The sequence below is a fragment of the Panthera uncia genome, chromosome B1, assembly GCF_023721935.1.
Source record: "Panthera uncia isolate 11264 chromosome B1, Puncia_PCG_1.0, whole genome shotgun sequence".
NCBI classification, from domain to species: domain Eukaryota; kingdom Metazoa; phylum Chordata; class Mammalia; order Carnivora; family Felidae; genus Panthera; species Panthera uncia.
Genome location: NC_064811.1, coordinates 117,215,809 through 117,233,012, shown reverse-complemented (window position 1 = coordinate 117,233,012; position 17,204 = coordinate 117,215,809). Strand labels below are relative to the sequence as shown.

At 37.1% G+C, this 17,204-nt stretch overlaps 1 protein-coding gene across 1 annotated transcript in view; it reads left to right on the top strand.

Annotated features, from left to right (window-relative positions):
* Window positions 1–17,204, top strand: part of RNF150 (ring finger protein 150) — a 248,832-nt gene that overhangs the window by 170,302 nt on the left and 61,326 nt on the right. Inside the window, exons 3-4 of the mRNA XM_049632204.1 lie at window positions 3,162–3,233; window positions 5,396–5,478. Coding sequence (XP_049488161.1) covers window positions 3,162–3,233; window positions 5,396–5,478 — 155 coding nt within the window. The remainder of the gene's footprint in view (window positions 1–3,161; window positions 3,234–5,395; window positions 5,479–17,204) is intronic.

The following is a 17,204-nucleotide window of genomic DNA, read 5'->3' as shown; positions in this document are numbered from 1 at the left end:
GGAGCCTGCTTCAGATCCTATGTCTCCCTCTTTCTCTGCCTCTCCCCTACTCATGTGCGCACTCTCTCTCTCTCTCTCTCAAGAACAAATAAACATTAAAAAAAATTTTAAAGACTTATGCATAGAAAACAATATACTCAGTATGGTACATAAAACCTCATTACAGATCAACAACCGATTGTGATGCTTAGGAATGCTAACTCTGAACCCCAGTTAAACACACCAAAAGCAATTTCATTCTCTTCATTAGCAGACTTGCACTATGAAAAAATTGTACTCAATTATGTTTTGAATTTCAACAATTTAAGAAAAAATTTTTAAAGAATTGTTTAAATAAAATTAAATTTTGAAAAAAATATTTCTGGTTCCTTTGAGTATAATCTGTGACTGTTGTTTGAAAATAATACTTGCCACTTAATTGCTCTGCTTAGCCCTTGAAAATAAAAAACAGTCGATGTGATTTTGTTGGGGCCAGGTATTATGTAATACACATTAACACAATTGCAAAAATATCTGAGCTCTTGAATGAAAAACAATCAACCTTTGTTTATTTGGGTCCAGATTTCTTATTCTAAATGTAATATCCTACAGGTTTGTTACACTTACTCCTAGTAACTAGTAGCCTCGTCTCAATTCCTTTCAATTCCTGCTCCAGGTTTCTTTTCCAGTGGAAAGCAGCTCTTCGTTGAGACTGACTGGTTTTGCCAAAGCCAGGATCACAGCTTTGCTTACCTTACCACATATATTGCTTATAGTTTGTCCATTAATTTTCCTGTTAACTGGCTAAATTTCATAGATGGTTTTTCATGCTTCAAAAAAAATCTTTTGGTTTAAGATTTTAATTCACTCATCGAACATTTATGGAGTTTCCACTAGATTGTAAGCTAGAAAGAGCAGGAATTAATGTGTTTTTGAACTACCATTTTTTAAAGATTTTTAATTTTTTTAAGTATTCCCTACCCCCATAATGGGGTTCAAACTCAGAACCCCGACATCAAGAGTCACATGTCCTATCAACTCAGCCAGTAGGTGCCCCTTTTCACTACCATTGTTTCCAAAACCCTGGGACAAAATAAGTAATTCAGAATACATGTGGACTAATTGTCAGTTATCAAAGGCAGCTTTACTCTAGGTGCTGGGACCTTCTTGAGGGAAATGTAACAGGGATAAGTTATACAAACAAATGTCACGTTGCAAATGTTATGACAGTGTTTTGAAGCAGCGGGAACGGATTCCATAAGGTATAGACGAGAAGGATCTTCTGTCTTGGGAGACATGGAAGAAGAGCTCCCTGAAGAAGTGGCCTGAGTTAAGATCAAAGGATTGTAGATCAAAACATTAGAGGAAGAAGAAAGGACAGAGAGTTCCATCCTGTTTAGTTTCATCTCGGTGTTTTTCCCTTTCACTCAATGTGCCCCCCACCATGGTATTTATCATTATAAACCTTCCTTGTTTTTCCTGCTACCTTAGTTTGCTAGCTACTCATGGACTTCTGCATAAATCTCAAGTGTATGTAGGTCTCCTTTTAGGTAACAACCAAACTTAACTTTTCTGTTAAAATTGCCGGTAATCATTTAGAAACTAAGGACAAAATATAAAAGAAAATGAATTAACAAGGAGAACACCTGTCTTCTACTTAATTTACTTATTTGCTGTGGTATGCTTGAGGAAGTGCCATATTGATAAACACTTAATAGATTTTGATTGGTTAGTTCCTTGGCTGGTTGACTGATTAGCTGGCTGGCCAGATGTTGGTTGGCTGCTAGCTAATTGGTAGGTTGGCTGGCTAGCTTGCCAGGTATTGGTTGGATGGCTGGTTGGCCACATGTCCGTTGATTGGCAGGCTGGCTGATTGGTTAGCTGGTTGGCTGATTGGGTGGATGTTGGTTGGTGGGCTGACTGGCTGGTCTGTTGATTGGGTGATTAGTGAATAATAAGAGTGGTAGTTTAGCTTTGGCTTTACAGTCAAACTTAATTCAAATTCTGACTGAGTTTTCATTGACTATGATAAACAATTAAGTTCTGTAAGTCTCAGTTCTTTCTATAAAGTACTATTTTTTCCCCACAGGGTTATTGTAAGAATGAAGGTGATATCGCATATAAAGTTTTAGCAGTACCTAGAGTATGTTAACTGTTTGTTAGAATATGTTCACAATTTTAAAGAAAAGAAAGAAGCTTGAGTATTATTTCCAAAAGGAAAAAATATTAAAGCAAGTGATTATTCTTGTTAAATGTCTTATTTATTATAGTCCTTCAAATATGTTTCACTGCTGCAAATACACTTCTATTACAGGATAGTACCTAAGAAGGAGTTGCTACATGTAGAAAACTCACAGGCACACAAGCAAATCTGCTTGACAGATTAAAACTTAATTCTCTCACCACCCACCCCTTCTCCCTCTCCCCTTCTTCCTCATTGGTCTATCATTACATTATTGCAGGGCTCACTAGGATGGCAACTTTCCCTATCAAAAAAAGAAAAAAGAAGTGATAATATATTATTTGACATGAGTTACAGTGGTTACACAGGTGTGTGCTTTATAATTATTTAAGCTGAACATGTATGTTTTATGCATTTTCCTATATGCATACCCACTCTTAAACATACACAGAGGATGTGAAATTGGCATGTAAGAATGTGATGGAATAGGATAGTACAGGTGAGATATAAATCTAGGCTGGGTCTGTATAAGCAAAGGAAATTCCTTAAAATTCCAAATTGAAAGAAATACACAAACAATAAACCCTGATTGTGCAAAAGGAGATGAAGTTTATTCCAGCTACTCCAGAATGACTATCTCCTTGTATAAGTTAAATGGCTAGAGTGGCAAGTTACTGAACTTAGGTGTGTGTATGCTAGTCTGCACAACTGTAACCCGCGCTGGAGTCCCTGTTGTGTGGGATTTTCCCATGTCATTTGTCACTTGCTTAACATTGCGCGTGAAGAGCTTCTCTCAATGGCAGAGCTCTTTAATAGACCTCAATTACTAGAACCACTTTGCACAAATATGACTGCCCCATCTCTTCCAGCCTTTGTCCTTAGCACTCATGCCACTTGTGCATGATTTCAGAGATAGCTGGCCTGGTTTATTAAATGCCGTCAGAAACAAGGTCAAGAATTACACATCTTTATTACTCACAAGCAGCTTTTGGTTTTTCAGCGCCGACTGGGAGATGCAGCAAAGAAAGCGATCAGCAAGCTCCAGGTCAGAACCATCAAGAAGGGCGACAAGGTAACAGCCTCTTTTCTTTTTGGTAAGGGGCTATCTTAAAACAGTTCCTGACTTTTCTGGCAGCCAGGGTAGAAGAGAGGGAAGGGTGGGAAAAGGGGATACGTGACAATAGCTCTCCTGTAAGTCTGTTAGTATACCCATCTTTATTAATATAATTTAAAACAGTTAATAAGATACAGGCAATAGAACAACTAAGTCGTTGGACAGAATATATAAGACATTGAAAAGTAAGGATAGGAAAAACAGATGGAGGTAGGATGCAATTTGTACACAAATATATTACCTGAACTGTGTAACAGAAATGGATCCCAAATTTAGGTTGGGGCTTTCCAGGAGCCAAGGCAAAGAAGGAAAACATATTCAAGCAATATCTAATTACCTTATTCTGGTGTCCCACAAGGTAAAAACCAAATGGTTGTCCTTGGTGTTCCAACCTTGCAAAGAGGACAGTGTTATATGATGAGTGATGTCCTCCACTGATATTCAGTCCCTCTGAATCTAGCATCTAGAACCCCAAAGTCATTGCAGCAGCCTCCCTAGCTGTAGAATGATGACATAAGGCCAAGAGCAAAAGCATATCTTTTTTAAATTCACTATAATTAACATACAGTGTTATACAGTAGTTTCAGGTATATGACCTAATGACCCAACAATTCTATACATTTCTCAGTGCTCATCAAGATAAGTGTACTCCTGGGGCGCCTGGGCAGCTCAGTTCGTTGAGCCTCCGACTTCGGCTCAGGTCATGATCTCATGGTTTACGGGTTTGAACCCCATGTCGGGCTCTGTGCTGACAGTTCAGAGCCTGGAGCCTGCTTCAGATTCTGTGTCTCCCTCTCTCTCTGCCTCTCCCCCACTCACGCTCTGTCTCTCTCTCCTTCAAAAATAAACATCAAAAAAATTTTAAAAAAAAAGATAAGTGTACTCCTAATCACCCTTATTTGTTTTACCTGTCCCCTCACCCACTTCCCCTCTGGCAACTACCAGTTGGTTCTCTGTATTTAAGAGTTTGGGTTTTGTTGGTTGTTTTGTTTCCTTTTTTTTATTTTGTTCATTTGTTTCTTAGATTCCACCTATGAGTAAAATCATATGGTGTTTGTCTTTCTCTGACAGACTTATTTCACTTAGCATTATATTCTCTAGATCCATCCATGCAATCACAAATGGCAAGATTTCATTCTTTTTTATAACTGAGTAATATTCCATTGTGTGTGTGTGTGTGTGTGTGTGTGTGTGTGTACACATATATATACACCACATCTTCTTTATCCAGTCATCTATCAATGGACACTTGGGTTGCTTCTATATCGTGGCTATTGTAAATACTGCTGCAATGACCATATCAAAAGCAGAAGCATATCTTGAGGAGGAACAATAAAACAGTATAGTCCAGGCCCACAGACTTCTAAAGGTCTCTCTTCTCCCCAGAAGAAATTATAGAGCAGCGGATTGCAGTACATGTATTTGGGGCTCCTTGGACCATTGTAAGGGATTCTCAACTCTTACATGTATTGTCTTTAGTCTGAATAATTGATTTGTCTCACTACATGCTGCTGTTTTTCAACTATATAAAAAGACTATTGAGCTTAATAAGATGAAATTCATTTAATTCATTACTAAACTTAAAGTATATTTTTTCATTACTTTTTCCCCTCAAACAGAAGAATAAAAGAACAGGGACCACCACATAAGTCATATACAATGGGGTATTGAAAGAGATTTATATACTTGAATAAAAAGTTAAATCCATTGTTCTGGAGTTGTGTACATAAGATTCCCAAGGAGGTGATAGATGAAATATCGTTCAGACATTTCTCCCTAAACGCTATTTCTCATCCTTGAGCTTTTGATGTCACCTCTAATTATAATAAATAGCATTCTCAGTGATGGTATTTTTAAAAATTGCTTTCTCACAATTATAATAAATAGCATAATTAGTAACGATACATTAAAAAACCGTTCCCTTACAAAAGCGCTTGCAGTGGAACCCAGAAACAAAAAGTGGAGGTTGGAAGGAATGGAAACTGAGCAATTTTTGATTAAGAAAATGGCAGCTGGGCCATTGAAAGCCTTGCTCCAAGCAAGCTCTCCTTGCTTGTTTGGATATTTCCCCAAGAGCTGAAGCTACACAAGTAGGTTCATCTGTATTTTCTCTGTTACAGGAAACAGAGCCCGATTTTGATAACTGTGCAGTTTGCATTGAAGGGTACAAGCCCAACGACGTTGTACGGATCTTGCCCTGCCGGTGAGTCACTGGGCTGCCTGCTTTTGAATGGGGTGTGCATGCCGGGTGCCTGCTGACCTCCCTGGCTCAGACCTGCATGGCCTAGCCCAGCAAGGTCAGTCTGCCCAACCATTTCCGGGTTTAAGTATCAAACAATCAAAAACCTTGTTCTTTTTGTGTGACCTTTCCCCTTGAAAGCATTCTTTCTTGTGAAATAAATATTTTTCTGATCTTCCTTGCACCAAAGGATGAGTACTGCTGTTCATTAGAACCTCATGATACACAATTTGATGATATGGCTCCAAGTAAGAGCTTTCTATAACAACAAAACTGTGGTGTTTAGAATCAGTTCCCACTTTCACAAGTGCTGTTTTAATATAATTAATGAACTCTTAAAAGTATGCTGTGAATACTCATGAAGGGATCAACAGCCAGAATATAGTCAGGAGTACCTGGGAAGTCAAAGGCAAATTCCATTTCCCTTGTTTTTGTTTTTTTTGGATTTTGTTTGTTTGTTTGTTTTGTTTGTTTTACCAGCAGGAAGGGAATGTGACAGTCACTCCAAAACTCCTAGAATTTGGAAATGCCAACAGGTCTAGTTGCAAGAACTCCCCAAGTGATTTCCTGTATAACCCTAATCCTTCTCCCTAATTGAAATTCACTGTTAAGGTATTTGAATTTTTTATATGGCTAAAATTAAATAAGTTTAAATACTTCAATGAAATCAAATACTTCAAGACTGCATAAAAGCTGTCTTCCTATAATTAAACAGCTTTTTTAGTGTTGTTGTTGCATCTGTGAAGTATCCTAGAAATAAAAAAATTATCCCTTGAAGAAAGGTTCTTCACTTAGAAAGATTAGCTTTAAAAATTCTTAAGAGTATTTAAGTAAATAAAGTAGATAAAATACACAAAGATATAAATCAGGGCACCTTTAAGAACTGTTTTTTAGACATACAAAAGAAAATATGCCTGTAAAGGAATTAGTTTAATAATCCCAAAATGACAAAGAAGTGTCAAAAAAAAAGGACAGCGTATGCAAATAAATGCAGAAACTCCCAAGGGGAATGGATCTCTTCTGAAATGCTTTTAGGCACATTGATCATCAGGAAAGGGCCTGGAGAAAAGTACACTGTGCTGGCCCTAGCCAGATTCTTCCCTAGGGATTCACTTTCCCTAGTTTATAGATGCTTGACTGTCTCTATGGCAAAATCATAAACTGGGACACGTGAAGACTCGATGGGTCTTCCTATGAGGGAATGTATCAATTCTCTCTTCAGACATTACACTTGGTATTTCCTTGGTGACTTCTAGAAACACTGGCAAAGAATGGCAGGCGGTGTGTGAGCTACAGAGATGCTGCTCCAGAGGTAGCATTTTTTTATGTCTGCAATATTTTACTAAGGGTTTCATAAAGCCTCATAGAAGCGAGGAACGTGCTTTGCTTCTGCTTGGTGTATGTTTAGAGCTCTGTGAGGGTACTGCTAAAAAAAATATCAAAGCAAATTTAAGTTGAATTGAAACTTTTTCTTGAGAATATAAATGTAATTAAGAAAGTCTGTTTTAAAAACTATATATAGCATTACTTTAGCTCTGTAATCCATATTGCATAAAGTGACTTCTTCATCTAGAGCTCTGTCATGTACATTCCATGTTACTGCGTAGAATTAACTAGAAGCTGCATAATATCCAAGCCATAGATGTACCACAATTCAATTTACCATGTGCCTGTTGTGGAACATTGGCTGATTTCAGTTCTTAATTATGACAAATTACATTGCTTTAGCAGTGTTTAGATTGTCATCATGTACTATTCCAGATCTATCTCCTACAGTATAATTTTTGGAAATACTAACCAAGGAAATAGCATTTTAATATTTACAAAAAAAAAATAAAACTTTAGGAACTTCAATTATATTTATACTAGCCCTTGCCCTAGGCCAGTTCAGTTTGGCCTGAAATTCTTCATTTTTACATTATTATTTGGTTCTCAGCTCATTCCTTGATTCTTTCTGCTTCAAGCTTCTTATTGTCCATCTGCTTTTGTTTCCTTATTGTGGGCCCTGCTTTAAATAACAAAATAACATTGAGAATTACCAAGTACAGGTTAGAGTTCCTTATTGTTTGATCTTAGATGAGCCACATATATTTGCTCTTTGAAGAGCTCATCCATTTTTTCCGTGCTGACTTTAAAGTCGAGATATTTTGATGCCTGTTGCTTGTTTCTGCCAGACAGTCTGCGCTAATGGATGTTATCAAACAAATGCACTGGCATTTGCTTTTTGCTACATAATTTCCTCTGGGGTATGATTAAGCCCTAGCTCCTATGAACTTTATAGACTCTCTTTCTCATTATTTCCAGGCTGACTCACCCACAGAATTTTTTGCATCCCCTCAGAGTATAAACAGTTTCAAAAAAAAAAAATCTAGATTTTGTCTTTCTTCTTTTATACTCTTTTCTGCAGCCTCCTAACTTCTGACACACCAGGTACATCACTTCTCTATTGGGGTCACTTAGGGTATCTTTCCAAATCACTCCAGGATATTCTTGTACCATGGTTTTTTCAGAGTCATTCTCTTGTTTGTGTCTTTTGGAAACCCTTGCACAAATTAGGATGAATTAATAAATGATCTCCCTTCCTTATCTGTAGTCACCCCGATTACTGAAGTTAAGTCATGCACATATGCACTTACCATTTTCCCCCAGGGGCCTTCTCCAGCACATGCACAGACGAGGCTCCCTGTGGGGCCAGACAGGCATGCACATCCACAGCAGCACACAAAGCACCTCAGGGTCAGACAGGTCCAACTTTTGTGGTTTGGGTTTGATCCTAATACACCACTAGGATGTTTTCCAAAGAACTTTGATTTTGCTTACAGCATCTATATGCCGAAATCTACATTACAGTTTACTTTAGGGCTGGTTTTGGCGAGTCAGATTTGTACTTGTGATTATGATTTTTAGCTACAGAAGATATTTTATTGAAGCACTGAATTGAGATGTTATTGTCTTCTCTTGTCCAGAGAATAAGTTGGGCTCTCAGATTCTTCCCATGGCTTTTATCCTACGATGTTCCTTTTCTTCAGTAGTTAACCATTTCAGTCTATTTAGCTACCCAGTTTCAAACACTCCGGCTCAAAAAGAATCTGACCTCCTTGGGCAGGGCGAAAGTCTGCCATTAAAAAAAAAAAGAAGAACGAAAGAAAGAAAGGAATATATGCATCCTTTCCCTAGGTGCCTGTAGAATTATTTCCTTTCTCTGATGGATCCCTACAGCATTATCATTAATTTAGGAGGGTATTAGTGTCTGCTACTGTCTTTTCCTTTGACTTTGGGAACTCTTGTATGTTGTAGGAACAATTTTAAAGGGCCTGAATGCTTCATTTGAAACAATAGACATTTATTTTGTGGCCGCCGTGTGCCAGGCATGGTGTGAAGTACCAGAGTTGAAAACTCTGGCATGATCTCTGCCCTAAAGGAAATCAGTCTAGTGTGGAAGAGAGAGATGTGAGTTTAAACAAGCAATCACAATTCAGAGCGATGCGTACAACAACCAAAGCAAGATGGATTTTAAAAAGTTGGAGGAAGCAAAGCTAGGCACAAGAAAGGCTCCACAAAAAAAGTACATTTTCACACTAACAGCAGTTTGCTTTGTCTATTACATCTTCATTATAGAAGATTGGTATACTGGATAAATATTTAATTATCTGACTCCCTCAGCGTTAGCAGATAACAACTGCTAATATGTGTGTATGTTTCCTTGCTTTGATTTGCCATGCCTATTTTTTCAAGTTTGAGACACTACTGTCAACATCGTTTATTATCCTCTTTTCACTTAATATTCTAAGAATATGTTAGAAATGGTTCTAGATTATTAGTGGCTCATTTTGACTTTCCTTTGGCCTCTGACTCTGTAGGCAGAAGCTGATCAAACTCTAAATTAAATAAACCAACCAAAGCCCCTGGCATGTTGGTGCTTATTTAGAACCTGCTCCTCAAGAGTCCAGATGTTTTCACAGGCCAGTCAGAATATTCTACTGAGGTTAAACAGGAAGGTGTCCTGGCTCCCGTTAGCTTGTTTCTTAATAACCTGTTGATGAGCTCTTCGCGTCTCACCATCCCACCCCACTTAAAGAAAACAGACAAAAGCAGTTTTTCACATACAGATGATATCGTTGGGTTATGCAGAAGTGACCCGTGGAAGCAGCATGCCCTGCTGGCTCCCTGTCATGACAGTTGGATCACAGATAACATCCTCTCAAACTAATTATCATCTTTGGTAGATATGCCCCCACTTTTACCTTGCTCGTAAACAGAGTTCCCATGCAACAAATTCCCTCATATAGTCAATTTTGTAAACAGTGTTTCCTGGAGGACACTGTAGGAGGCAGTCACTACCACCTGTGCTTTTACTGAGGTCTTTGATTTTGATATTTTAGAGCAGGGGTTAGTGGTTGGATAAGGAAAGCAACTTAGTTGTAACACCTATCCCAAGATAGTTCTGGTTGGGAAGTGTTGCGCTTATACTGTTTAGTGTTGAAGCTTCAAGCCAGCTTCCAGTGTTTGAAGGAGAGCAGCAGGCAGGGCTGCTCTGAGCACCCCCTGAGTCAAGGTCAATGAGTGGCCTGTGGGTCCAGGGCTTGTCCAGGCTCCTGGTTCTTCACAACAGGATGTCATTTTTGTCCTGAGCAGGGTTACCTGTTAGATCAGATAATTCTGGAAAGGGTTGGGGGGATAAAAGATACGTAACATAAAATTGACCTTTTTAACCATGTTTTAAGTTTATAATTCAGTGGTATTAAGTACATTCACATTGTTGTATGATCACCACTACTGCCCTTTTCCAAAACTTCATTTTCTCAAACTAAAACTCTAACCGTTAAATGTTAACTCCCCATTCCCCTAGTCTGGAGGGTTGTGTGTGTGTGTGTGTGTGTGTGTGTGTGTTGTATTTTTAATTTAGCCTTGACCTTTATTATAAAGAAAATGTCAGTGAAGAAACCTAGATTTTGATGTAAGCATCTAATTTAACTTAAAGTTGGCTAACTAATAATCAATTTTTACATATTCAATTTAAAACCTAACAAAGAATGATAATTATTATCATTGTTGCTATTATTATTCTTGTTACTATTATTACAATACTAATATGATGTTACTCTTATTATGATTAGGACTATAAGTGCTCCTGTTACCATTACTAACATCATTACCACCATCCATTCTTTCCTGGCTTTCTGTAGTAGCTTTCTCACTAATCTTCCTGCTTCAACTCCTGCCCCTTAATTATTCATTCTGATAAGTCTATTTTTAATTATCCAGCTAGATTAGCTGGACTCCAGGTACTTTTTTAGCAAGTACAACTTTAAACTCATTAAATGTATCAAAAGTGTGATTTTTTAAAAAGTCTACTCTTTGGGAAGATTTATTGAAATATAATTCAATCCTTTTGTTTCTCTGAATATACATCTGTAATAAGGTAGGTTCACAGAAATCCAGAAAACCAGAAATCCTGCCCTATTACACATATTAGCTCCTCAGGGAGAATGGAGTTGGCTGGTGCAATTGCCAGCATTTTTATCAGGGATTGGTTGCTGTAAAAAGCAATCTTCAGAAACTTGCCGTTGTGTCTCTTGTTAGGATTTTATTCCATGACTTCTTCATGGGGCTTTGCCAGAGCAGCTCATGTACAGAATAACCACACTTCTTCCAACCAAAGGAATGTTTTTATATTGTGGGTAATGAATTATGATACCATCCAGATTTTTTTCTGTTTGTCGGTAGAAGGCCAAGAGCCAAATTTGTGGCCCACCCCTAGCCAAAATGGATTTTTTAGCTTTATCCTTGACCGTTTTATGTCTCCATTCTTGTTTTAATTTCTTCTTTTTCATTTACGGCACCTTTTTGAATATCTGCATCTCCTAAGTCACCTTAAGTCGTTTCTAGGATAAACATTTTCCATGTTTGTAAAACTTTATCAACATCATTTTCAATTAACATATAATGTCTCATATGTCATCATTTATTTGACTATTTTTAGACATTTAAGCTGTTCCCCACACATACATATTTTTTGCTATAATAAATAACACAGTTATAAATAGTTATGTGTGTAGACCTTAGTTGATATTTCAGATTATTTCCTTGTTTCTGGGGTTATGAATTCAAATTGCCTAATTGTTGCCCATGAAGCTTTACTGAAGGAGTTTTCTAATAAGAGGTAAGAATGTCTCAAGCAAAGATAACTGATGCAACCTATAATTGACAGATTATAGTGCAGGAGTCGGGGATGATGGTGGAGAGGCAGGCAAGCCTAGATCATTGGACCCGAATGCCCATCTGGATTATAGCCAGGGGCTGAGGGGCTTGCTGGGTTCAGCTTTTGCTGTTTACATTGCATGCTGGCACTATGTGGAGTATAACTCAGAGGGATCTGCCAGGAGTCTGAGGACCAATTAAGAGACTATTGCAAAGTCAAGGTAAGAAATGCTGGGGGCCCAAACTGGAGTCAGGAGAGATTTGGGAAGTAAACCCAACATGAGACAGCATTTGCAACAGTTGAAAATGGCCACCCGTACCAGCTGGTGATTGGTAGATACATCTGTAATTGTTTATATTTAAAACATGTGCATATCTTTGCATTTTGATTCTAAATAATAGGAAAAAGTCATGCAGGTATCGTACTGTTGCTCAAAAACCATAACAGAAGAAACAGATTTCAAGCACTGAAACAGATTTAATCACAAAACAAATAAACAAACACCTTGAGGACCAGCTTTGGCTCACCTAGGCAAAGTTCCATTTTGGAAAGATGATTGTTGGATTCTGGGTGGTAAAATATGCCACGTTTCCTCTTCTATCCATTTTAGGAATGAGACTAGTTGGGGACATAGAATTTATCATACTGCCTTTTTTTTTTTTTTTTTGAAACTTAAGTCTACATTTTTACAAAGATCAGAACACGAGTAACAGCATTTGTTTTGAAAGTGATGAAGTGGAGATTTAAACACAATAATATGCCAAATTATAAATCAAAAACAGAATAAGTGGTTACTGTTAGAGTATAGAACAGATTTATAGTGAAGGACAAATGAAGCTTATATTTGCTAATTGATACTCTAACTTACAAAAGAATTTCTGGTGACATTTCAGTATCTGAGGCAGATAAAACCTAAAAGGGTGAGGCCTGGAGATTTGGAAAAGGAATGCTTTTGAGGTCAGTTGAAAAGTCAAAGCTGACATTTGTTTTACTAGTTTTGATGAGTTCTTTGGAAGGCCTGTTACGTGTGTCAACAACTGACGAGATGGTCATATGTCCACTCTGTCCATCTAACCAACCCAACAGCCAGCTGCTTCCCTTTCTCAGCTGATGTAACTGACATATTTGTAACATGGACCTAATTATTGGCTCCTCAAATACTATAATCCATTAACTCCTGTGCCCTAGGACAGGTGACATTTTCTTCTGCCAGAGAAGCAGCTCTGGGAGACATCTAGAATAAAGTACATGGCTAACAGTAGAGGGATCCATTTGTAAAGCTGTCTGAAAAAAGCATGTATCCTAAGACTCCCAGAGTACTTGCCTGGCAAGGCCCAGCCTCCTTAAAATCAAATTAATAAGATGTACTGAGCTAATGGAGGTGTAAGCACAGTGCCTACACCAAAGTGCCTTGCTAAACAAACAGTGGCTTTCATCCAACGGGAAACTGTTCACTATGTCTCAGAGAATATCCTTGTTTTCATTGGATGCTTCCAACCAGATCCACCTGGGCATTTCATAGCCTCCCCTGCTTCTCCTGAAACTCTGATGTGAAGTCCAGATCTTGGATGACAGCCCAGAGCAATACCACAGTTCAACCCTGATATTCATGATAAACTTGTCTTTTTAGGGGACACAGGGTCTCTCATTCACTCTCCCTGCAAGATACTACAAGACCATAATGAACAACATAAGAAATCGTTCTAATCTCCTATAAAAAATGAACATCATTTTAATATTTGAAAACTTTAAAAATCATAATCAAGTTTTACCGAAAGCACTGAAAATAGATAGTAGTTCCCTTAAGGTTTTTAGCCCCAGGGATCAGTCTGATTGTAAGATGAGTCAAGTGTACTGAATGTCTGTGTGAACAGAAAATTCCAAACTGTTTATGAGTAAAAAAAAAAAAAAAACAAAAAAAAAAACCTATAAAACTCTGTAATGTGATCATGATTCTGACTATGAGTCCTATAATTCATGAAGTGGAAAACAAAGGGGTAATTTCTGGACAGGCAGCAATGGTCTATCCTGACTTTACCCTGCCGTGACCGATATATACGCTTGATTAGGAACAGATTTTTTTCCAGGTTCCTTATTTGTGAAAAGAGTGATGAATGTTGGCTGATTTTCATGAGGTTTGACTTATTCTTTCATGCCCATATTATGCAAATTAGATTATTAGTCATCATTTTCACAGCTATTTTTTTATACATGTGATTTTAAAAATAACTTCAAGGTTTTATTGCTAATTGTGGGAAATTTTGAAAATAGGGAAAAGTATAAAGTAAACAAAAATAACCTCACCACCCAGAAATAATCATTATTCATATTGGTATATTAAATTTTTCTAATGGATATATATAAACATCGCATGTATATTGGTAAACCTTGTAGAGCCAGACCATTAATATAATTTTTTTCTACTTTCTTATTTGACATTAAAAAGTAAGCATTGGTGGGGGATGGGCTAAAAATGGGTGATGGGCATTAAGGAGGGTACTTGTTGGGATGAGCACTGGGTATTATATGTAAGTGATGAATCACTAAATTCTACTCCTGAAAATAAATAAATAAATAAGCATTTTTCTATAACTTTAGAAATTTTTTAAAAATACTTTAGTGGTTGCACAGTATAGTCCTTTGTTGGAGTTTATTTAATTGTCCCCTGTTGTTCAGCAAATAAATTGCTTTCAGTTTTCATCATTATGAAATCACGACCATTTTAATTGTTTATATATACTATTTCTGTATTTGTCCCTTAGGATATATTCTTAAAAGTCAATTTACGGAGTCAAAAGTGATTTTGAAGGATCTTGATAAGTTTTGTTGAACTGCTTTCCTAAATGGTGGTAACAATTTACTCCCCACCAGCAGAGGTGGGCATGCTTATGTTAGCGAACCTTTGGAACCATGAAGTACCATGGTGTAAGCATCTTCCTCATCTGATAGCCACATATAAAGATAGTGCTTAGTTTTAGTTCCCACATCTTTGATTTCTCTGAGATGTTACTGTGACCTACCACGGTACTTCATACTTAGTCCACTGTTGTTAACTAAACTCATAAATCATATCTAATGTAAATTGCCATCGGCTATAAGATGGTTCATAATATCAGAGATGTTAAAATGGGGGGGGAGGAAATGGTATGGCCTAGAATTGGTAAAATGCGATATTAAGTAGTTTTAATATTTGTTTTCATACTTTTAGTACATAGTGCTTTTTCTCTATTTTTATTTTGTTTTTATAATCCTTTTTGATTAACAAAAAAAGCACATTATAAAAGTTACGAATTTTCATCTGGTTGCTGATCTCTTTAATGCTTCCCTACCAAGAAATAAGATAACTGATCAATTAATTATTTTTCAAATTTATCTGAAATTTATGTAGGTATAAAGCATCTCACTCATTAGTCATTGTGTATGAAAACTATTGTTTACAAAACTCATTTTTTCAGGAATATCAATTTACACACTCTGCCAAATTACAAGCTAGATAGTGTGGTGGGAGTTTAAAATGGCACAGTTGCTTTGGAAATGTGTTTGACAGTTTCTGTGAAAGTTAAATGCATACTACCCTCTAATCTAGCAATTCTACTCTTGGATACATCTCCAAGAGAATGAATGTGTACGTTCACAGAACGACTTGTACAAGAATGGTCATAGCGTGTTTATGCATAATGGGCAAAAAATGAAAACAACTAGCAAGAGGAAAATATAGATTAATTTGGTACATACATGCAATGGAATATTAGTGATAAGAAGAAACAAGGAACAAGCTATTGATATATATCAAAGCATAGATAAATATGAAAATACCATGTTAAGCAAAAGAAGCCAGGCAAAAATAAATACCTACTTTAGGATTCCATTTATATGAAATTCAGTCACAGGCAAAGCTAACCTGTGGTGACAGAAGTCATAATGGTGGCTTCGTGGCAAGGAGTGGGTATTCACTGGTAAGGAGAGGAGAGAAGTATGGGGTGATGGAAACAGTGGGTGTTTGTACATAAACATATACCTACTCAGTGAACCATCAAGCTTGTTTAAGATCTATACCTTTAGGGGTGCCTGGGTGGCTCAGTTGGTTAAGCGTCTGATTCTTGGTTTCAGCTCAGGTAATAATATCACAGTTCGTGAGTTCGAGCCCCTCATCAGGCTCTCTGCTGACTGTGTGAAGCCTGCTTGGAATTCTCTCTCTCCCTCTCTCTCTGCCCCTCCCCTGCTCACTCTCTCTGTCTCTCTCTCAAAAAATAAATAAATATATATATATATATATATATATATATACACATATATATATACGTATATATATATATATACGTATATATATATATATTTAAATCTATACCTTCATTTAAAATAATGGAAAAAAATAGGGGTGCCTGGGTAGCTCAGTCAGTTGAGCGTCCGACTTCGGCTTGCGTCATGATCTCATAGTTTGTGAGTTCAAGCCCTGCATCTGGCTCTGTGCTGACAGCTCAGAGCCTGGAGCCTGCTTCAGATTCTGTGTCTCCCTCTCACTCTGCCCCTCCCCAGCTCACGCTCTGTCTGTCTCAACAATAAATAAACATTAAAAAAAACACTTAAAAAAATAAACATAAAATAATGGGAAAAAATGTTTTAAATACCAAAGAAGCTACATTGTGGACTTTTTAACAAATGTAGTTCATTTTGTACATTAGTCAAAATTAAAATCTAAATTCCAAGTTTGTTGATGGTGTTTTCTAATAAGTTTTTCTTTGATTCTTTTGGGTCTATCTGTATACACTGCCAAAAATTAGTTATCACTTAATCTAAGGGATTAAAGGAAGGAAACATGAAAGGAAATAGTGCTGATAAATGATGTCTGGTGGGTTATTTTCTGTTGTATTTTCAACAGAGCAAATGCTGCCTTAGGAAAGAAGTCTTGAACTGTAATAACCTTCTTAAATATGGCATTCTGACTTCAAATGTCCTGATCCCCAGTTATATTAATCAACTGGACACACAGGATGAATGCCAACCAGCTTTCCTGCTCCAGCCAAATGATATAATTAGACCAGGGTCAAGTTTTAATCACAGAGCTTCCCTCTACCAGAACCCAAAGAAATGAAACACCTATAAAATGAGGGTCTGAAATTCCCTTGTAACTTGCATTCCCAAAGGATAAATTTCTTCCATTGTAGCTAAAAAAGAAATTGAGTGTAGTAGCCAGAGGATCTTATACCATTCCTTAGTATTTGAAGTTTATTGGTTTTTCTTTAATGCTATTTAAACCTGATGGTATAGACAACTAGATGAAATTAAGTAGCTGTTTATTATAATACTTGAACATTGTAAAGCACTCTACTGTTACATATAATGTCTAATTTGTATCTCACAACAACCTATAATAAAGGTAGAGCAGGTATCATTACGGCTCCTTTATTTTACTGAAAGAAACCTGTTAACTCAGAGAGGCTGGTCAGAGCCCAGAGCAAAGCCAGGTTCTCTGACTTCTCAGGCTTGG